This window comes from Rhododendron vialii, chromosome 4a (genome assembly GCF_030253575.1).
Source record: "Rhododendron vialii isolate Sample 1 chromosome 4a, ASM3025357v1".
NCBI classification, from domain to species: Eukaryota; Viridiplantae; Streptophyta; class Magnoliopsida; order Ericales; family Ericaceae; genus Rhododendron; species Rhododendron vialii.
Window position 1 is genome coordinate 42,205,558 of NC_080560.1, and position 23,402 is coordinate 42,228,959.

General features: G+C 39.0%; 1 protein-coding gene across 4 annotated transcripts; it reads left to right on the forward strand.

Annotated features, from left to right (window-relative positions):
- The first annotated feature begins 520 nt into the window (after nt 1–520).
- LOC131324543 (uncharacterized) lies at nt 521–20,210 on the forward strand. 4 transcript variants are annotated; one of them, XR_009199379.1, is made up of 2 exons: nt 521–839; nt 930–1,154. XR_009199379.1 is itself a non-coding variant. In XM_058356543.1 (2 exons), exons 1-2 carry the CDS (start codon nt 779–781, stop codon nt 19,943–19,945), a joined length of 378 nt encoding a protein of 125 aa, XP_058212526.1. In that variant the 5' UTR covers nt 521–778; the 3' UTR covers nt 19,946–20,210. The 4 variants fall into 4 exon arrangements, 2 of the variants coding, with proteins under 2 accessions (XP_058212526.1, XP_058212525.1); XR_009199380.1 differs by having other exon boundaries at nt 942–1,154; XM_058356543.1 differs by lacking the exon at nt 930–1,154 and adding an exon at nt 19,629–20,210.
- Nucleotides 20,211–23,402: the final 3,192 nt, after the last annotated feature.

Consider the following 23,402-nt stretch of genomic DNA (forward strand, 5'->3'; position numbering starts at 1 on the left):
AAGATGGTGGAATCAAACTATAAAAACAATATACTTTAATTTACAAAAAGTTGGTCGAAAGAAGACCAATTCCATGGATCTTTAATTTATCAACTCTTATATAGTGACCATTGATTTGTATCTTTATAATCTCAATACACTTTGTGATTTTTGAAATAATTTTATAAAAATAATGGTTCTGATCTTTTATACGGAAGCACGTGTCCTTGTTTGTATTTTACAAGGTACATATAGAATACAAAAGTGTACGTTTTATTTGATGCATCCACAACATGTCCGTGTTCTAATTTTTTAGGAATTTCCGTGTCTGTGTGTCCGTGGCTCATGTCCTTATTTGAGTTTCTTAGAGACAGACTGGTTAATCACCATAACTATAACATATTTGAAATCTTCTCACTATTTCATGATTAAGTCCGAAGATCCATTGCAGTCAAATGACTTGAAGATTAAGATCGGTAGATATTCCCACAAGAATATAACATCTTCATTTTTCTTAACATTTTATGTCTACAAGTATCGAAAGCAGTCGAGGGAATTATCTGACTCAATAAAAGCATTTGAGTTGAAGAATCTGATCCCATGTCGGCCATGTGTGTGTGTGGGTTACTATAATTTGTAAATAGCCAAAGCATGACTCGTCTAAAAATAAGTTCACCTTCCATTCTATTTTCTGAAGTTATATATGTGATTTAACTTCTAGATTTTGATCACTGGGGTGTGCTGTTGTCAGCAGATGATGTATTTCTCCTGATAAGCATATGCCTTCCTTTTGCAACAAATGTTTGTTGTGGCCAACCCACTGCCCTACAACTCTGATGAAAATGTACAGGGAAACAATGGTAGAGGTTTTTTTTTACGTCTATATAAAGGGCTTTAGATATTAGCCTTTGTAATCAACACACAAAACAGTTTACAAGTCTTTTTTTGAGTGTTTTGTGCAGAGTGAAATTTCCCATGGCACACCAAGCAGACCTCGTTAAGATTGGAAAGGAAGCATTTGATGCTTTGGACAAGATGCTGCAGCGACAGCGGCAGCAGCTGCTGCCTGCTGATCAGAAAGCTAAACATTATGAACTACGGAATGCATTGATGAGGCGGCGGCCGAAGCCGCAGAAGAATTGCGACATTGGAGCCCAAAGTACAGCGGCTGTAGTCATTAAGAGCATTCCAATTTTTGGGAAGTAAAGTTTGATGCTTTGAGATATTACTATTAGGGAGAAACAATGATCTCCTAGTTTCCTACAAGTCTTGGAAATGAAAAGATGAAGGGAGAAATAGGGGGAATCAATTTGATCTCCTTATATGTATGTAAGACCTTATGTGTTGTAGCTGTTTTTGTGCACGTTAACAAAAGGTTCCTGTGTGTGTACTACATATCTGATGAGTATGTCAAAAGTGAACTATGGAGTGCAGCTAATTTGACTTTGTGTCCTCTTGTTCTCTGTTGTAATAAAATTTCTCAGCTATTGTAATACCTCTCTCTCTCTCTCTCTCTCTCTCTCTCTCTCTCTCTCTCTCTCTCTCTCTCTCTCTCTCTCTCTCTCTCTCTCTCTCTAGGGGTTAGATATAAATAAGACTGGTGGAATACCAAATGTGAAAAAGCCTAAGATGGACGAAGAGTTTGTTTTGAACTTCGAAAGGAAAACTTAGAACACTTTCGGACAACGTTTGCAAGTTATAAAAGAAGAAAAAAGCTGATAAAGGATCACTAAATTGCAAAAATTAGAATCCTATGGTGTCCAGTGTCCACAAAGTAATCATAGAAACCAAGCAGGGCATAGCTGCCTTGCATGCATTGGTAATTGCAGTTTGTCTCTACTTAAGTTCAAATTAACTTAATTGTTCATCAAAAGGCACATTCCTCCCCTCTTTGTCAATCCCAGGCAATTTTAGACCAGAAGATTGGCTGATTCCATTTACCATATTTTTAATTTGACATCTACATTCAAAATCTAATATTATTAGGAGAAACGGCTCGGTTAATTGATTAATGGTTTCATTTCAGGCAATTTTGTGGGAAAGAACCTACTTTTGTGTCAATGTTCTCCGATTTGTTGAAAACCATTTGCACTTCAAAACTGAATGCAAAACCAAAACAATGAGTGTTTTCTTGTTCTGAAAAACACCTTTTGAGAAGTGTCGTGTAAGATTGATTTTAAAAACTGCAACCGAATGGACAACAATTTATTTCTAGAACTACAATAGCAGTGCCTTCTTATCACAGACCAAGTTGATCTAGGAACATCCAAGGGCTAGGCATGATCTATTGCCCCCCATCATATTTTGTAGTTAGAACTTAGAAGGGAACATGCAAATGTATCAAGATCTTCCTAAAGATCCGTTCCTTCCTAAACACTCGTGTTTACCAGAAGCGCGCCCATTTCATGTTTCACAACCGAGATTTGAAACATATCTTTGTTTTTCTAGCTAGGAATGATACCAGAAAAAGGATCTTATCCTCCCACCACAGTTGAGGTTTCAAATGATCGGTTAATCAGGGAGCACATTGTCCTCATAAATTCGTGCACAAGATTCAAAGCATTGATCTGTATTCTGAGCTAGATATGTGGACACATTCCTCGTCTAGAAGAGAGAGGGAGAGAGCTAAGCAGTACAGACAACATCTAGCGCCCTCCCACATCATTTCGGACACAGACACGACACTCTCCAGACACGTGTCAGACGTGCCTAAACTCGTGTTTGTTTGTTACGTTTTCAATTGAACATTTTATGAACACTCTAGGACGCAACATGCTTACACACATTAAGGACACATTAGGGGTTAAAATGTAGTTCTTAGAACTTCGCCCAGAGTCAACACTTAGACGGATGTTTAGTTCATCAACTCTGATATAGTGACTGTTGATTTATATCTTCCTAATCTCAATAGTGACTTTATTATTTACATGGTTGGATAAATTGGATTCCACTATATTTTAGTAGTTTGAAAATACTCTTTATCGATATATAATAGGTTTTCATCTAATTTAAAATGAGGGAGATGCAAGCGTTTTACAAAAATGATTTCTGTTCAACTCACTGAGGGTAAATTGGTCATATCATTTGATATCCAAATAATTTTAGTTTGAAACTCAATGGGTTAGAAAGTAGACTCTCGAAGCTTTCCAATGGTTCAAACCTTGCTAATATCGGAGTTCGGGAGTGTCCAGGACGAACCTATAAAGATTGATCAATTGTGGAGCTTAAGTGCGCCTCAAGCCCAATTCCATGCGCCCCGGGCGCACTTAATTGTGCCAGGGCGCAGCCTTCAAATTTCAGTGTCGTAGGTATAAACTAATACAAACAGCTCAAATAGTCCAAAACTACCTGCAACTAGAGTGTTTTTTTTTTTTTTTGGTGTGACTGTTGTGATTCAATGAATTTCACCAAGCGAAAGAGAAGGTGTTTTGCTGTTTCAAGCTCACTATTGCAGATGGGACAAGTTTTGTAGAGAGGACTTTTCCTCTGCAGAGTATTATCGTATGTTGCAATGAGATTTTTGCAAACACTCCACCAAAAATGTTTGATCTTAGGAAGAGATTCAAGATTCCATATCGACCTCTAGAATTTTTGGGATGGCTAGAAAGACTATGCTGGGGTAGTTGGTGATTTCTAGATACCTTTGGGATTCTGGTGTCATACCAAACAATCTGAACCTCAGCCCATTGATATTGGAATCGAAACGATGGCTCGAGCCTCCTGAGTGGAGACTATGCTTTGTAACAACTATTGCTTCCAAGATTTTCTAATAGGATGATAGCATCCATGAGTCCATGACTTTGTTGAGCAGACAACCCCTAGGCTTTGGCGAAGCAACCTTGGAACCCAGTTGTCCTCCCTTAAGTTGATTCGACCCCCCAGAAGATGGTTGCATTAGACCGGACCAAGCCCGTGATGGTCTCCACCCTTTAGAGGCACCCAAGAAGCCTCAGTGAGGGTGGTAGACCCCCCTCACTTACTTTTCCACTTGAAACCACATTCAGACTCCATAATAAGGTGATGCTAACCGGAGACTTTGGTCATACTCTGTCTCCTTTGTGGTCAAAATTTTGTTGATCTGGAAACTTTTTTTTTTTTTTTTTGAACGGAAACTTTTAATTTATTTCATGCTTGATCATATTGCTTCAATTTCCATTTGATCGGAAAAAAAAAATATATTGCTTCACACCAGCGGGCCATGCCGTCAAGCCCTTTCACTAGCTAGTCTATACAAAAGAGAGTACATGTGTGTGTATGTGACTGTGTGTGTTAGGTAGGGAGAGAGAGAGAGAGAGAGAGTGAGTTAGGCTTATTATTGATTTAAGTAATCACCGTTTTGGAATCGTTCAATGAAATATCCCAATTTTTATAATTTTTTGTTGTTCATCAAAATCAGTAGGGAAATAGAGCAAAACCCATTCCAACGAAGCTCAGAACTAGGTTCTTTAAATTCTTTTTCCATTCATTTCAACAATCAAAAGTCAAAACCAACCACCCCTAACAAACACAACGAAGAAATCAAACCCAAATCAAGTATCCAACAAATTAAACCCTACCAAAAGGGAGGTCTTTTAGAGAGAGAGAATCGGATGAACAAACGATATCAGAGAGGAAGACGGGAGAGAGGAGAGGGAAGGCCTTTCACAATGTTCTCCAAATGGGCGGTCTTTTAAAAAAGGTTCAAAACGGTGTAATTTCTAGACATAGCAATTGCATGCTGTTGTGATTTGCTCATAGCAACCACCCCAAACCTGACCATAGAGGTTGGGTTGGGTTCCTTAGCAGGTGTTTCAGGTCTCTAGGTCACCCCTAGCCAGCAACGTGCAAGTGTGAATTTCTGATTGACTGGAAAAGGTCATAAAAAATAAAAAATAAAGAGAGAGAGAGAGAGAGAGAGAGAGAGAGAGAGAGAGAGAGAGAGGCAACATGCAAGTGTGAAGTGTCACGCAATTAAAAAACAAGTCATCAGTAAGTTGACAATTACCTAGGTACATCCATAATACATATTGTTGGAAAAATAGAATTTTAACTAAAGAGAATTTGGTGGGACCCACACCGGGTGAGGTGGGCCCAAGTGGGTTTTAGATACTCCTCGCTCAGGAGTTTAAACCGGTGGAAGAATGAGCAAATTCCATTGAGAAATAAATGAGAAGTCTCAGTCATTGTCGTATTGATGACAGATGCTCCTCTTTCAGCAATATAAGGGGACCTCTACCGTGGAAAATTAATGTACCTCCCCAGGCACAATATCTTGAGTACCTATGACGGTGACCACACCTGTTGGCAACTTGGCATGTGATGTTCGGACATGCCCTATCACGCTGCTACTGAACTGTCTACTACAGCTGTGCAAAGGTGAGAGAAAGAACAGCTACGTAGCTACGACCTACCGCTAGCTATGACCTTGTCTACTTGAAAGAAGGAAAAGAAAGATCAAGGAAACATTCTCAGAATCACTCCTTGAGAAGGTGTTAATAGTAATAGACAAAGTAAGTAGGTCCATAACCGGCCGGCTCTGGACCGAAAAGACTGGCAGCACCTTATGCTTCAATAATTGAAAATCAGTGATACCTTCATATGAAACCGACGCACGAGGTGGTTCCTGAGTGAGCCTCAACAGCTTCAAACAGAAGATGCCTCTTTAACCGACTCTGACTCTCATTCAGGATAGGTTACTGAAAAGAAATTAAAGCCCCAAAAGTTTATCGAAAGCAGTCAAACGGAATTATCTGACTTAAAAGCATTCTAGTTCAAGAATCCAATCTCATGTGTGAACGCAACAGCAGAAATGTATTTGGCCAAACATAGATACTAACATTTAAACCCATTTATTCTTCTTTGGTCAAAAAAAAAAAACCCATTTATTCTACTTGATCTAGATATACACTTCGAAGTGTTTTTGTCATTTATATGAGAAATTTTTTTTAACGGAAGGTTCCTTGAATAGTTATTTACGGAGGTGAATCACGACCGGCCAAGAGTGTTTTGGACGGTCCGTATGTTAATGAAACTTTTCTGGCGAAGAGTTTAACTTTTCACTCTTCCCTGAAAAAGTTTCATTTAAGTCCGGACCGTCCAAAGCCGAAATAGACGGCTGAGATCACGAGACTCTGTGAACAATCTGTTTACAGTGACTCCGTGAATAAATCTATCTCCATTTATATTGGAGCATGCTATTGTCATTTATATCCAAGTGTGCTGTTGTCAGCAGATGATGTCACTGTATTGACAACAACAAAGGTATTGGTGTGCCCTTGTGGCCCTCCTTTATTTCCCCTTCGACTATGATGAGAATACACAAGAAGAGGAAAGGATGAGTACTTGCTGATATCTATATAAAGGGCTTTGAGGTTCTAATATTTTGCATCAAAACACAAAACAGATTTCAAGTGTTAAGTTTGTGAAGTGCGAAATTTCCATGTCAAGTCAAGCAGATCTTGGTAAGATTGGAATGGAAGGCTTCGCTATTTTGGAGGAATACTATGGACGGAACAAGAAGAAGCCGCCTCCTCCTCATTCCATGTCAAGTCAAGCAGATCTTGCTAAGATTGGAATGGAAGGCTTCGCTATTTTGGAGGAATACTACGGACGGAACAAGAAGAAGCCGCCTCCTCCTCATCCAGAAGTTCAACCTCGACGCCCTACAACATTTTTGAGGCCTGTGGTTCACCCGATCGAAGATCCTGTTATTTGGCGCTACAGAGGAGCCAAAAGTTATGAAGCGGTGGTAGTTATTACGGAAACAAAGCATCATAACTTTGGTGCTTATGGGAGACAGTATTAATGCACTCCTCCGAGTTGGTAGTGTGAAGAAGCAACATGAATATCCTAGTCTTTCCAAAGTCTTGCGTAAAGAGATAAACGGGAAGCTAGGGGAATAATAAAGTACTTTTTGTGTTGTATTGTGGCTGTAAGCCTGTAACGTACCACATAGCTCCTCAGGATGTCAAAAGAACACTCTGAAACTATGTAGTGTACCTTTCTTTCTGGTCGCTCTGTGTCTTCTTACTATGTTGTAGTAACTAATATTTCTGCTCTTTGTAGTACTAGTACCTCTCTCTCTCTCTCTCTCTCTCTCTCTCTCTCTCTTCACACACACACAAGTTTGCAAACCAAGTGAGCTTTTTCTGGAGCATGTAGAGTATAAAGACGGGTAGAATACTAAACGTGAAACACCCTCAGTTGGCTGAATTCGTCTGTTTTGTGGTATTTGCTAGAGATGATGGAGAGAAGTTGGTGGCTAAATCCGGATACGGAAGGCAGAATCAGCTCGTTCTGAATCTCAATGGAACAACTCGAACACCACTAAATGCAACAAACAGAAGGACTGAAGAAGAACCCATGATCTATATACAGCTAGCATAAAGTAAATGATAGAGGTTTGCTCCAAATTAATGAAAAACCAGGAAAACAGCATTGTACATGAAAAGAGATCTCAGACCCTTGCACCCTCACTAAATGGTGTTTTACCTATGTGGCTCTCCCTGTGTCATGTTGTGTCCCACTATACGCGGGTCCTAATATATACACATGAAACCATGTTACTGGATTTTGTTGTGTCTGCTCACGATTAACACAGTCGACCCCAAGTTTACACTTGCTAGAAAGGATGCCAAGGTGAATCCGCTTCAGAAATCATATTCATATATTCTTTTTGTTGAAGCCTGTATTCCTACTGTTACGAATCAGAAGTGGGTAGCTTTCCCTTTTGCTTGAACTATTCCAAAAAACCATCTTATCCTCCAATCCCAATCAGACATTGCATATTCCCTCAGATATAAGAGAGAGAATTTATTTATATGAAGTTTCAAGATTCTAAAAGATTTTGAAGGATTAACTATATTCTCATTGGCACATGATATGTCTTCTCAAAGCTAGAAAATAAGAAAATTAAGTGATTAACAAGGTGATACGTATTCTTATGCAACCTACTTATCCAAAAAAAAAAAAAACCTAGCTATCAAGAGAGAGAGTACAGAAACAAGTTAGTTCGACGGGCAGTCCACGGCAGTGCTCTGGCGACTAAGTGGTATCGAGTCAAACCTAAGAGACGAACACCGACACAACCTCCAGCACCGGTGAAGCGGCGAATTTGTCTTAAGGACACCGTTGTACAAAACGGGTCTCGGTTTGCAAATTCTTAATCCTTCACAGTTTATGTTCTATTTACTGTAATTTTATGTTCAAGTTGCAAATCCCTAAATTTGTAATTTCCAGAAATTAGTGAATTTCATTATTGTTTTCCAGCACTATTTTCCTACACATATATCCTCCATAATACCTACGGTCACCGTAAAAGTCAACACAAGTCAAAAGCCCAAGTTAAACATCGAAAACATATATTACATCCATCTGAACAATTGAGTCTTCTTGGTGCCCCACATGGACAAATCCAGCATCCAAACTAAATGGAAGCCTGCATTAAAAATAAAAGCCAAGTTAATTTCAGTCGGTCAACCTTCAAATTTTAAGCATATATTGGAATGCTAACACATTGCTATGAACAGTATAAATAGAAAGGAAAAGAGCAAAAGCAAAAGTGAAATAAGCCCACAAAAACTGTGTTTGAGCTCAATTTGACCAAAAAGACAACGGAGAGAAAATGTCTAACTCGATTATTCAGAACCAAGCAAATCGATCATATGCAAAGCAATTTAAAATCCACCAAAAAGCAGACAGAATTTTACAAGAAAGAGAACTTTCAGACAATCTTCGGATTCTAAATACCACCAACAGAATTTCTGAAAGTTGGCTTTCAAACTGTACTTAGTGAATAGAAAAGGAGAAAAACAAAATTAGTGGGATACCCGACAATAATTACAAATCAATGGAAAACTTCACAACATTACACGTGGATCTTCACAAAAAAAAAAAAAAAATTCCATTCATTTAAAATTATTTCCCCTACATTCTACTGTTATGATATTTCCCCAGTACAATACTCCATCTAAGACTAAAAACCAGATAAGGAAACAGGGCACGTGGAAGTGATGGTATGCCTGGCAAATCTCAACTCAAACATCAACAATCCATAGTTCAAGCCAAGTGTGTCGAGCCAAATGCATTAGACATCTCCAATCAATTCATTTTTAAGCCTAAAAAATCAAGTTAAAGCAAGACAATCGTATCCTTTTGACACAGCCGCCTCAACTAATGTTCTTCTCCAGACCTCTTGGAACATTCAAAATGGATATTGAGGGACATGCTAGAATAGTAGAATTAGCTATCTGTGGGCACCATACCATATTGAGACATCCAGAACAAGGTTCTAAAAACCGGACCGGCCGGTCCTGTCTGGTTCGGTCAGACCCCAAAACCGCTAAGTTTTGAAATCCGGTCTAAATTCACAAAACCGCCAAAACAAGATGGTTGAACCGGTGGACCGGTAAAGCCCACCCAGCCCAGTACTTAAGAAAAGAGACTTGCGCCTCAAAGCTTCAGGCGTGACTCACGCTGACATGCTTTGACTGCACTGCTTAGTCACGGGCCTAACTAGTGCTAGGAATATATAGACGAAGCCTAAGGTTATGCTTCTTATTTCTACAGATGTGGGATGTGGAAACATTTTTGAGCATTCTTTTAATCCTTCGCACTTTTTTCAAAGAGCAACTATGATACTTTGACTTAGCAATGTACATTTAAGTTACATATTTGATTAATCAAGGCCACTCTTTATGCTCAACAATATTATGTAAATATACTTCAAAAATACTTGACTGTTTCTTTAAAAACAACCATGAGAAAAATGGATTGGAATGATGCAAAATTTGTTATATATTAAAATATATATACATGTATATACTCCCTCCGTCTGCCTTTGTTGGTTTATTTTGGAGATTTGTGCCATATTTAAATCATTTTATCTTCCAATTTATAATGTTTTTCATAATTTTGAAAACAAAGAATAAAAAAACTAATTGAGATCTATCGAACATAACCAAGATATTCAAAATGGTTATATCTTCCAAGCATCTCCTCAAAGGTTCCTTCGGTATCACTAATAGAAAGCTTCACAAAGCAGAAATAGAGAGCTGCACCCAAATTTGCAAGATTCAACAATTCGTACGAAAATAGAAATGCATTTATGCTCAAATGACGGTAGTTCATGTTACCAAGCTTAAACATATACCCCTTTTAGTATTTCACTATTTCTCTTGACAAATCTCTTGATCAAAACAACACAAAATTGCATACATTCTAGTCGCACTCTATGCGGAACATTTAATTCCCAACAACAAAAGCTTATATTAGTACTTGTAAATTCCATTTTAAGAAGTGTAAACTACTATGAAGGGTAATGCCGTAATGCTATACAAATAACAATTCTTTACACAACAAAATCCATAACGATGTGCCCCTATGTGGTCCTTCATTGAATACCAACACACCCACCATTGTTACTTATAATTCCCAGTGGAATAACTAGAAGGGGATCCCGCTTGCCAGGAGAAGAACGACACCATTTCATTTATCTTATGCCGTCAGAAAGGAGAGAAAAAATTTCAATCGCCACGTCATTCATCTTTCTAGATGGGTTTTCTGTATGAAATCTAGTTTGTAAATCATTTCCCTACTATGGATAGCATTTCAACAATCAAACAAGGCTGATCAAAATAAAGCTAACCTCCATTTGCAGAAACACAGGGAAACCATACATGTAAGGCAGGAAAAAAGGGAAACTGAGAGACGACAAGGTTTCTCAACATCTATATGCCAATCAAAAACAAAAGGGGTAAACATACAGTAAGGAGATGGAAGTTAAACACAAGTCATGGACAGTAATTATCACAAACAATGTAGCAGAAAACACATAAAGGAAGTAGAAACAACTATTTTCATATATACAAGTATAAATATTGGGATGGACAAGGCCGTAAACAGATATAATTCTAGTTGTATTCACGTGTCAAGAGTTCCAAGGTCCAAACAAAAGCACAAGAGATCAAAGATACTTACGTGACAAGGCAGGCAGATAATCCCAGGTGCTCAAACAAGACATCCGTCATGGTGTATTTTGTCGAGTACTGTCGAGATTCTACCTTGGGATGTCTGGGCTCTCCACTACTCTTGCATGTAAACTCACACATGTCAAAAGTAAGGCAACAATATTTGGTGGCGTTCTCAGGAAAACCAGCGTAGGCAACGATTAATGTATTTTTCCCCATGGGCACCGAAATTCCTGCAGCTTCATAGTTTACAAGCCAAGAGGGAAGCATAACTCCAAGATCTTGACATTCTCGAAACCCCTTGTCCCAATCAAAACTGAAGGCCAAAACATGGGATCGGTAGATGCTGGGGAAAGCATACCAAAAACCATCCATAAAGACTGATTGTTCACGAAAGGGAAACTCAACCTCACCACCCAATGAGCTCCGGTGCTCCCATTTTTTTGAGCAGACATTAACAGCATATATGCCTTTACGGGTTGAGAAAAGAATTTGGTCCTCAACAATGGCATAGGAGAGGACCTTGTAATCATCAAGCTTCTCCTCAAAACGTTCAGCACATGCACCAATGGGATCAATGGGAGGAGGCGGAAGAAGAGTCCAAGACTCGGTTTTAGGGTCGAATTCCTCTAGATCACCTGAGGCAAGGGTTCGGTCAAGGACATAAAACTTTCCCTTTAGAGGACCCAACACAATAGGCCGCAACTTCTCACAATTCAAAGGAGGTACATCCCTAATACAATAGATGGGGTCGTCACAGGTGTCCAAGACATAACACATCTCCGAGAAGCTACGTCCTTCAATCCGAAGGTAATTTCCCCACCCCCAACCATATAAATTTTGGACCCCACGGAGAAAAAACCCATAGAGGTTGGAAAATAACTACAAGGCAACTTCAGAATAGGTTTGGGTAGGTTATTGAGCTTTCTCCTGCTCGAGCAGGATTTCAAGTCCGCAACACGAATCCTATGCAAGGAATGACTGTACGCTCCTGTAGCGTAGCTAATGATCACATAGAAGTGTTCATAATCTTCCTCCGGCAATTTTGTTGGTTCTATTCCGGACAAGATCTGAGAGTGACTCCGCTTCATGTTTAATTAGACTTCAAGAATGCTTTCACTTTGTATGCTGCAATCCCAGGGAACCCAAAAAAGAAAAAGCACCAAAGTTGAACATCCAAATTAAATTAACTCTGTCTACACTCTACATGTATACGTATGCATAGATTTCATTACATCGGGAAAAGTTATTTTTCAAATAATAAGCAAAGTAAATGTCCGATGAAAAACTTAATTTTCTTCAGGCTACTGATGACCATACTTAAATTGATAGATTTGAAATTCAAACCTAACAACAGAAATATTTAAAAAAAACACCAAAACAAAAACCACGCCTGGAACAGAAGAAAAATTAGTGAATTGCCAAGACCACACAAACCGTCAATTCGATTTTCCCTGGATAAATCTATCATTTTGTTTTCCTTGAATAAATCTATGATGCAAATACTGTTACGGCCTAGCATTTTTGTTTATTTTAATTATTTATATTGCCGTTATTAATTGGTGTTATGATCGGGTCCCAACTAATTATTTTGTGCAGGTTATGGATATTGTTGACACGATTGTAATATTTGGGGTAAAAGATTGATTTTGGGAAAAATAGTGGTACCAGATGATAATTTTATAAGTTGTGTTACATGCTATCTAATTATAATTAACTAATTAGCTACAAATTAGGGGTATTACGTTAGTGGGTAGTTTTATAAAGTTAGTCATTAAGAGATATTTTAACGGGGTAGGGTTTTTATTTGGAGAGATCGTCTGAGATAAGAAGTTTGAGAGAACTTTGGGAGAGAGAAAAAGAGAGAAACTGCAGTCAAGGTTTGGTGGTTTGGTGATCAATCAGGTAAATGATCTCGTTCCTTTATTCTTGTTTCTTCTTCCATTCTTTTTATTGTACACGGGTTTGGAGTAAAAGGTGGTTGTTGATTGGATGCTATTGGACAGTGGTGTTGGTGGGAGGATAATTGCCGTTTGTTTTTGGGTTTCGAACGAGTTCACAAGAATTATTTACCTTCCATACTATTGACCGTGAGGGCTGGAGGTGATTTGGTTTATTGTGGCTTTGTGTCTTATAGTGGGTTGTTGTGGTGGAGGTTGGTGGATTAATAAGAAGGTTAATAATTAAGAAAGCGCAAACTAGAGTTTAGGTAAAGAAGGTTTGACATGGTGCGTAAATGGAAAAACAAAAGAAGAAAAATGAGTGAATTACTTGGACTTGGGAATTAGAGTTTTGGGTTTGCTAGTTTGGAGACTTGGGTAATTAGTCTAGGTTAGTTAAACACCCTTTTAGGCAGTCAATCCTACATTGGTAATACTTGATATACAGTTAGTGATAATATTGCTAAATGATTCTTTGTTCAGGTTATGATCGTTTTGCGTTGTTCGATTGCATTACTTTTGGACCCAGGTGAGTGGTTAAGCATGTTACGTATTTGCGAACTTTCCCGTATCTCTTAAATTATTGTTTTAGAAAATTAATGATTGAAATCGGGAACATGAATTTGTTTTATTTGGTTCTTGAAATTGGCATGCGGATTGGTGAAACTATTTGTTGATCAAATAATCTTTTGGTGAGAACTTTATGGATATTGTTGGGAACATATTTTGGAAGTCCAGGGAAATTAATCCTCTGTGTGCGGGTGACTCTAGCCATTAGGGAAGAAACCAGATTAGGCCGGTGACCCTAATGCTCAACGGTTGTTATTGGCCGGATCATTCTTAGGGAAAAGTTCCACGGGTTGCCTACTCGTGGTGACTCTATGATTGACATTTATTCACTGACACTTGGTACTATTGATTTTGGTTGTGGTTCCCCATTGTTGTTGGAGGTTGTATTGTGATCACCATTAAGACTTATCGGATGAATCGTCAATTGGATTAATGGATTATTTTGTTGTTCACCGCATATGCCAAATTATGTTGACATGGTAAATTATTTTGATCCCTATTTCAGTACCTTATTCTAATATACATGCTTCGCCATTCACTGAGTTCGTCAGCTGACGGATTTATTCCAACTTCTTTTCCAGGCAAGTTGGGAAGTTAGGCAAGGACTCTGGCGGTATCTCGAGGTGTTCTGTTGTTTGACCTCCTTAGGGTGTCTCATCATAATTTAGTGTTTTATTTATCGCTTCCGTAATTGAAACCTTTTGTCAGATGTTTGGACCTTTTTGAGATTGTTTGGTTCATGGGATGTTTGTACCCCATGCTTATGATTGGGATTTATTTAATAACAAAAAATATTTATTGTTCGACGACTTATTTTATTTTAGGCTACGTGTTCCATGAGTTGGCCTTGTGGTTCACAGCCGGTCACTTCTCATTTTGGGATGTGATAAATACAGTCTTAGGGTTTCGGATTGATTGATTCAAAAACAAAAACAAAACAAAAAACAACAGAGATAAATTTACAGGGAAAACGTAAAAAGGGATTTTGAATGAAAAGGGGAAAGAAGCATATAATAACCCTAGAAAAACAAAATATAAATCATACAGATGAGAGAATAACAGTGCAACTAAGTGAAGAAACTATGTACCACAAATGATGTTCACAGCCGCCGTAGAGAAGTCGAGCGTATGGCGAACAATCCCTCACAAACAGCGGGATTAGGGGATCATGTGTATTGTTACGAGTGCAATTTTGTTCACCCTCTTGAACATTACTCTCCCTCTTATTGGTTGAAATAGTGATGTCATGCTTACCATGCAATACACTTTTTGGTAAGCTGTTTACACCCATTTTTGGCCAAAATTCAGAAAATCAATTTGTTGGTTAGAAGAAGGCCTTGAATGAAGGTCTCAGGCGTTAAAAAGCCTCATGATCGGTCATCCATGAAATCGGGCTGATTTGAACGCCACTGATCGAGTTGAGTTTTCAAAGGCCTGGGCCAAATTATGCCTAAGATTTCGTTATCACAAGCCCAAGCCCAAGCCCAAGATTGGCCGAAGACTTGGGTTGACCCACTAGATCTGAGTGTTTTATCCAGGCCTATGCCAGTTCTTAGAAATTATAAGGCCTTCTAAGTAGGCCTAAATCAGTTAAAGCTTAAGTTTTCTTTCCAAACTTGGGCTCGCATGGCTTACAAAGAGAAGAGGCCTATGATGCTCCTCAAGTTCAGGCCCAAGTAATAGATGGGCCTACTTCTTAAAGAAAACGTCACCTATGGCCTTCAGTTGGCAGGGAAAAGGTCTCAAGTTACTCACAAGCAGGTCAAAGGCCTAGAATGTTCTTGCTGGGCATATCTAGGTAAGCTGCTTACAAGCAGCTTAAGGTCTGAGTCTTTACTATCCTTCAGCATGAAGTAAGGCTTGGGACACATGGCAACCATGCATGGAAACATCCCAAGCAGCTCACAAGCAGCTTAGGCCTGGATAAGCAGCTCAAACGCCTCTATCTAACATCACATAAGCTGCTCACAAGCAGTTCAACCAGGCCTGCGTTTTTGGCCTTGGTGGGCCCAAATATTCCTTTTTTATAAACATTCATGCTCACAAGCAGCTCAAAGGCCTCAAGCTGCTCACAAGCAGCTCAAAGGCCTAGAATGTTCTTGTTTGGCAGATCTAGGTAAATTGCTTACAAGTAGCTCAAGGTCTGAACTGGTGGGACCCCATTCTTCAGCATGATGCAAGGCCAGGGACAGGTGGCATACATGCAACCCATGAAGATGCTAGTGAATGACTCTTGCAGACCTAAGTAAGTTGTTCACAAGCAGCTCACCCAGACCTATTTGATCTTTTGATTCTCGATCCTTCTTCCTTAAGGAATCAAGCTCAAAGGGTTTAAGGGCCCATAAGAGGTGCAAGGCCCAATAAAATGATAGGAAGGCCTGGAGTAATATTAGTCTTCAACTGTGGTGGGCCCGGAAGGAGTCCATTCAAGCAGTAGCTTGAGTATTGAAGCAGCTCAAATGACCTAGATGTTGCAGGAACTGAAATTCTTTTTGCCCTTTTGCAAAGTTTTACACAAAGAAGAAGGATTTCTCAGGCCTTTGTTGTTTTCTTGGAGTAGAAGGCACGTTTTGTTCAGGGAGCAGCCCCTCATTGGAGCATTTCAGAGCTGCTCAAGCCCAAGCCTCTGCTAGAAGGCCACATGGCAGCCATGCATTAGAGCAATTGAAGTAGCTCAAGGCCTGTAGCTCCTATAAATACCAGAATTTCAGGCCTTGGCAAAGGTCCCCGACCATCAAGCCCTCGGCTTATGCAAATTTATTTTTCAATTATCTTCTATCTTTCGGTCCCCGACCATCAAGCGCATGGCTTATGCAAATTTATTTTTCAATTATCTTCCATCTTAGGGTCCACAACCATCAAGACCCCGGCTTATCCAATTTATCTTTCAATTATCTTTACTTTCCCGTTCAATCTAGTCAAGCCTAGATTTTATTTCATTTCCTTGTAACCAGACTTTGTTAAACCGTTAATAAAGTCCTTTTAATTCTGTTTTAGGCCTTGTTCTACTTTTCTTTCCATTTTTCACACGGTTAGTCTTTATCCCGCAAAGGCAAACCACGAACCTTCTCACGGTCTCCACCCTTAGGCCGTGCACTTTCATCCAGTTAGAAGTCAAATTGAGGCTTCCAGGCCTTGATACAAATCTGGGCAGCAATCCTGCCCTGGCACGCCTGCAACTCCAAGCCATTCGGTTTTGCACACTTTTGTGGAGAAACATAAGCATGACATCACTTTGTGGTGGAATTCACATCATTTCAACCAATAAAAAAAAGGGTAATGTTAACCCTCTTAGTAGACGGGAAACTCAACTCAACTCGTATCGTGATTGAGAGAAATTTTTGGGTACCAAAATATCACAATTACTCTTGAATTGTGATCTTTCAGGCACCAAAACCTCTTGAATTGGCTAGGCTCAGCCGGCTAAGGCTTTGACCCATCTCAACACTGCTCGGATTGAAACTCTTTTTTCTTCCTTCATCCAAATACTTTCTCTCTTTTTTTTCTTTCCAAATCCGAACCGTTCAAAAACGCAATAGGCGGTTCGGATGCGCCGAGCAGACACCACGCAGTATCCACCCGACACTGAAAAATTATCCCATCTCAAGAGAATTTCCAAGGACATTTATGACCAATTAATACACAAAAACTTGCAACCGATATTACCATTTTTCTTTTTTGGAATGTGATTTTGGCACTCCACTTTTAGCTGATGGTGCTCCACTTTTAGATTTGTTTTCTCACATAATTAAGACACAAAGTGGAGTGCGCCAAAATCAATTTCCTTTTCTTTGCTTTTTTCAAAGCCATTATCTCATCATAGGCAAGACCCAACATATTTAAGGAATCATCCACGAGGTTGAAAACAGATATATGATCACTAAAAAACAGATAACTACACAGATATAGGATCACTAAGGAACCATCCACGAGTTTATCGGACTAAAAAACAGATATAGGATCAGTACACATTACTACATTAGCCCAGGTAACAGGATTTAGTAGCCGGCCCTTATAGTGCTAACCTGAAATTCAGGTTAAGTTTACTGGTTTACTTGTTTCACCTCAACTTGTACATGGTAAGTTTACTGGTTTATTACATTCGTAAGCGCATTTTATGTGATTGTTGATATGAAATATTGACTGCTCAATCCACTCATCAAATTCCTTGGTAAAAACTGTTTCACACCCAAGTTGTGTGATCTTGACAAAAAGGACTTATTTTAGCAGAATATATGTGAAGGGAATCCAACACTAAAGATCAGGAGGACCTTATCCATGAACTTGAGTTAGCTTTAGTGTATCCCCCCATTCAAAGAACCCTTCAGCTTTAAAAGATATGTGAAAGGGATCCCACCACTGACCGCAAGGTGGGGATGTTCTGATACTTCAAACACTTGTCACTTTATTTTTATTTTTTATTTTTGGGGGGGGGGGGGGGGGTTGCAACCTCGGTATCCTGCCGAACACACTAATCCAATGGACCAATCTTACCGTCAACAAGCAAGCGGCCCACTTACAACCAAGGTAGAGCTCTATGAACTAACCAAAACAGGAAATTGATAGGATGCCTGTGAGAGTCGACCCCCTGAGAAAAAGGCTTCCTGAAGTCTGGTTGTTACGTGACTGAAACTGCGCCAAGCCCTTGACACTTAATTTCTACAACTAAAATAACAGTACCTTCTTTTCCAGGGCCAATTTAAATAATACCTTCTTCTCCGGGGCCAATTTAAATGTATCAGTATCCGGGGACTAGGAAGGATGTATTACCCCCTGTTGATCTGGTGATTTATGGTCAGGAGAGAAAATGCAAAGGTATAATATGCTTTAAAAGATCCCTTCCTTCCTATACACTAGTGTTTACTAAATGAAAACTTTATTTTGTGAGGACTAATACAAAATGGCATCTTGTCCTCCCACTTCACAGATCTTTCTTTCAATCTTGTCCAATCTGTTCTGGTTTAGATTTTCTGGACACATGGCCTGTCTCCAAGCCGTCATACACCCTAGCCTATGTTAGATGGACAGGTATGGCCTTTCTTTCAATCTTGTCCAATCTGTTCTGGTTTAGATTTTCTGGACACATGGCCTGTCTCCAAGCCATCTCAATACACCCTAGCCTATGTTAGATGGACAGGTATGGCCCGCCATATGGGTACGGGAATCAGGAGCAGGTATGTCTCTAAGTATCTGCTTCATCTATTTTCCATTTCAAGGACTCAGGATACCCCACAATATTCAAACTTGTTACTATGTTTCTTTTATTTTCTTGGATAAATGGTGTTTCTGAAGTGCCTTGGGGCATTTCACATGGTAACTCAATTCACAAAATACACTGGCTAGGATGTCCGATACATGTATTTTAAACGTATTTGAATTTCTACAGAAATATCTTCATGGAAAGTGCAAAGATAAGCTCTTCACTACTGTTCAAATGACTAGAAACCAACACAAGCATAATATCTTTTTGCATGGTTTATCCTAGTATAGCCACAATTTAACCATTCAGGTCCCATGGAGGAAACAGATTCATGTAGCCGACCCCAAGTGATTGGGATGTAAGGTTCGGTTTGGTTTAGTTTGGTTTGGTTTAGGTCCCATGGAATGATAAGTTCCATTCAGTAAAGAACCAAAATCTGCCCCTTGATCTCCTGTTTAGAAGGCTTGAAATGGGTGCAGATAATAAGCCAAAGTGGAAAATTCTATTCAAAGAACTTGGAAAATGATGGCCAGACCATGGTATCAACCGACACGCGTGGAATTCCTGATTGGAAGCTGCTCAAGTGGGCTCCTACAGAATCTCTCAAAACATTTTATGTCTACAAGTTTATCGAAAGCAGTCAAAGGAATTATCCGACTCAATAAAAGCATTTGAGTTCAAGAATCTGATCCCATGTAAAATTTGTAAATAGCCAAAACATGACTGGTCTATATAAAATATGTTCACCTTTCATTCTCTTTTCTGGAGTTATTTATGTGATTTTAACTTCTAGACTTTGATGACTGGGGTGTGCTGTTGTCAGCAGATGATGTATTTCTCTTGATAAGTATATGCCTTCCTTTTGCAACAAATGTTTGTTGGGGCCCTTTTAGAGGGTTTTTTTGACATCTATATAAAGGGCTTTTAGATATTAGCCTTGGTAATCAACACAGAAAACAACTTACAAGTCTTTTTTTGAGTGTATGTGCACAGTGAAATTTCCCATGGCACGCAAAGCAGACCTTGTTAAGATTGGAAAGGAAGCATTTGATATTTTGGACAAGATGCCGCAGCAGCCGCTGCCTGCTGATCAACCAGACCTCATTAAGATTGGGAAGGAAGCATTTGATATTTTGGACAAGATGCTGCAGCTGCCTGCTGATCAGGAAGCTAAACATTATGAACTACCGAATGCATTGAAGAGGTGGTGGCTGAAGCCGCAAAAGAATCACGACATTGGAGCCCAAAGTACAGCTGCTCTAGTCATTACAAAAAGAAAGAATAAGGGCATTCCTATTTTCGGGAAGTAAAGTTTGACGGTTTGAGATTTAGGGAGAAACAATGATCTCCTAGTTTCCTACTAGTCTTGAAAATGAAAAGATGAAGGGGGTTGATCTCCTTCTATGTATATAAGACCTTATGTGTTGTGGCTGTTTTTATGCTAGTTAACAAAAGGTTCCTGTGTGTGTACCACATAGCTGATGAGTATGTCAAAAGTGAACTATGGAGTGTACCTAATTTTGACTTTGTGTTCTCTTGTTCTCTGTTGTAATAAAATTTCTCAGCTATTGAATACCCTTCCCCCCCCCCCCCCCCCCCCCCCCCCTCTCTCTCTCTCTCTCTCTGGGGGGTTAGATACAAATAAGACTGGTGGAATACCAAATGTGAAAAAGCCTAAGATGGCTGAAGAGTTTGTTTTGAACTTCGAAATGAAAACTTAGAACACCTTCTGCAAGTTCTAAAAGAAGAAAAAAGCTGATAAAGGTACTAAATTGCAAAAATTAGAATCCTATAGTGTCCAGTGTCCACAAAATAATCATAGAAACCAAACAGACCATAGCTGCCTTGCATGCATTGGTAATTGCAGTTTGTCTCTACTTAAGTTCGTTCATCAAAAGGCACACTCCTTCCCTCTTTGTCAATCCCAGGCAATTTTAGACCAGAAGATTGGCTGATTCCATTTACCATATTTTTAATTCGACGTCTACGTTCAAAATCTAATATTATTAGGAGAAACGGCTTGGTTAATTGGTTGATGGTTTCATTTCAGGCAATTTTGTGGGAAAGAACCTACTTTTGTGTCAATGTTCTCCGAGTTGTTGAAAACCACGATGAGTGTTTTTTTGTTCCGAAAAACACCTTTTGAGAAGTGTTGTGTAAGATTGATTTTAAAAACTGCAACCGAATGGACAACAATTTATTTCTAGAACTACAATAGCTGTGCCTTCTTATCATGGACCAAGTTGATGTAGGAACATCCAAGGGCTAGGCATGATCTATTGCCCCCCATCTTATTTTGTCGTAACTTAGAAGGGAACATGCAAAGGTATCAAGATCTTCCTAAAGATCCGTTCCTTCCTAAACACTTGTGTTTACCAGAAGCGAGGTTTGAAACATATCTTTGTTTTTCTAGCTAGGAATGATACCAGAAAAAGGATCTTGTCCTCCCACCCCAGTTGACATTTCAAATGATCGGTAGAGAACATTTTCCTCATAAACTCGTGCACAAGATTCAAAGCATTGATCTCCATTCTGAGCTAGATATGTGGACACATTGCTCCTCTCAAAGAGAGAGGGAGGGAGCTAAGCAGTACAAACAACATCTACCAGCCTCCCACATCATTTCGGACAGAGACATGACACTCTCCAGACACGTGTTAGACACACCTAAATTCTTGTTTTTTGTTACATTTTCAATTGAACACATTATGAACACTCTAAGACGCAACACACTTGGACACATTAGGGGTTAAAATGTAGTTCTTAGAACATCGCCCAGAGTCAACACTTAGACGGATGTTTAGTTCATCAACTCTAATATAGTGACTGTTGATTTATATCTTCCTAATCCCAATAGTGACTTTATTATTTACATGGTTGGATAACTTGGATTCCACTATCTTTTAGTACTTTGACAAAACTCTTTATCAATATATAATAGGTTTTCATCTAATTTAAAATGAGGGAGATCCAAGCGTTTTACAAAAATGATTTATTTTTCAACTCACTAAGGGTAAATTGGTCATATCATTTGATATCCAATAATTTTAGTTTGAAATTCAATGAGTTAGAAAGTAGACTCTCCAAGCTTTCCAACAGTTCAAACCTTGCTAAAATTGGAGTTCGGGAGTGTTCGGGACAAACCTACAAAGATTGACCAATTGTGGAGCTTAAGTGCGCCTCAAGCGCAATTCCATGCGCCCCGGGCGCACTTAATTGTGCCAGGGCGCAGCCTTCAAATTTCAAAATCCACCAAGCTTTGTGTTCTTGTCACGGACACTCCTTAACTCCAATTTGTATATGATTTAAACCGCTGAAAAGCTTCTCTACCCTACTTTCTAACCAAATCTGTTTGGCACAAAAATTATTTACCCAACAAAATATATGACGATCTCACCCTCAATGGGTCGAGAAATAAGTTCTTTTGGAAAAATCCTTGAATCGCACTAACTTCCAATCGGATCGAAACCTATTTTACATCAATAAAGAGGGCATTGAAATACTTAGGTTAAAAGGTAGGTTGAAATACTTAAGTTTAAATAAAGTAAGTCGAAAGTAGACCAATTCAAAGATCGCCGGAGCTACTTAGGTTAAACACATTTTGCTCCCTTCCCTCATTCTAAGTTCCATTCGGTACTCGCATTCCTAGTTCTAAGGTACTCGTTCATTTCTTAAGGATCCCTCAGAGTACATATGGCATTCCACACTTATAATAGCACACAGAAATTGCATAATCATAGCAATTCACCTAAGACATATGCCCAAGACAAGGGTTATACACTTACAAAGCCAAATTATGGTATCCATAACACCAACAATATCATTTGACCACTAAGACTACCAAATCACCCATCACCACCATCATTCAGAACCAATTCACCCCACCAGTACTATCGCGACTACCTCAACTACAATCACCTCACCACTGCACCTTCACCGCCACCCCCATCATTTCGCACATTATCACCACAACAACCTCACCAGCACCGCACCACCATCCATTGGTATCTCAGTACCAGCCACACCACAAAATAACTTAAACAGTTCTCATTACTATAAACTACCACCATCACTCCGTGAACACGATCTCCATTATTGCAGGATAAAGTTAGGATATTTTGGAATCTCAATCGTTGGGAACTTTTGTAATTTTTTCAGATTGAAAATGTTTCAATAAAATTCATCGTCAGCTCTTCAAAACTACAACGACGTCACCTAAACAAAATTGATGATTCTATTAATTCAAAAAAGATTAAGGAGGGGATATTGTTGACGATTAGTCCCTTTGGATGGTGAAAAAGGGTGAGACAATAAACAAGGAGAATCGTTTTATACTTATTTAGATAAATAAAAGAGATGAGAAATGGTTTCAAAGGATGGGGGGAAAAAAAATCTTTATTTATCTATTCTGTTTCCCACCAAATCTCGTCAGTTTTGGAAAGCTTTCGTAAGAAACAACAACCTTACCAGAAACCATAACCCTTTCTGATTTATGGTTAAAACTTACAGAGAGAAAATGCAAAGGTATAAAGTGTTTTGTTCTGTATTCTCTGGAAAATGGCTTCATGGTTATGTTTATGTTGGCATTCTTAATTGCCCCAATTTTTATGCTGGGAAGCAAGTAGAAAGCCAAAAAAAAAAAAAAGATAGAAAAAGAAAGGAAACAGAATTCTCGCTCTTCTTTACTTCTGAAGAGGTCTTTAGTTGTAAGTTTGAGGAGTGGGTTACTTTTGGCTATGGATATAGTACAGGCATATGATTGGAATA

Excerpts from the sequence above, each read along its gene's own strand:
- LOC131324543 (XM_058356542.1), top strand. The coding sequence starts at position 18,449 with ATGTTAGATGGACAGGTATGGCCTTTCTTTCAATCTTGTCCAATCTGT. Across the intron at positions 18,573-19,628 it reads AGCCTATGTTAGATGGACAG|TGAAATTTCCCATGGCACGC; the intron begins GTATGGCCCGCC and ends GTATGTGCACAG.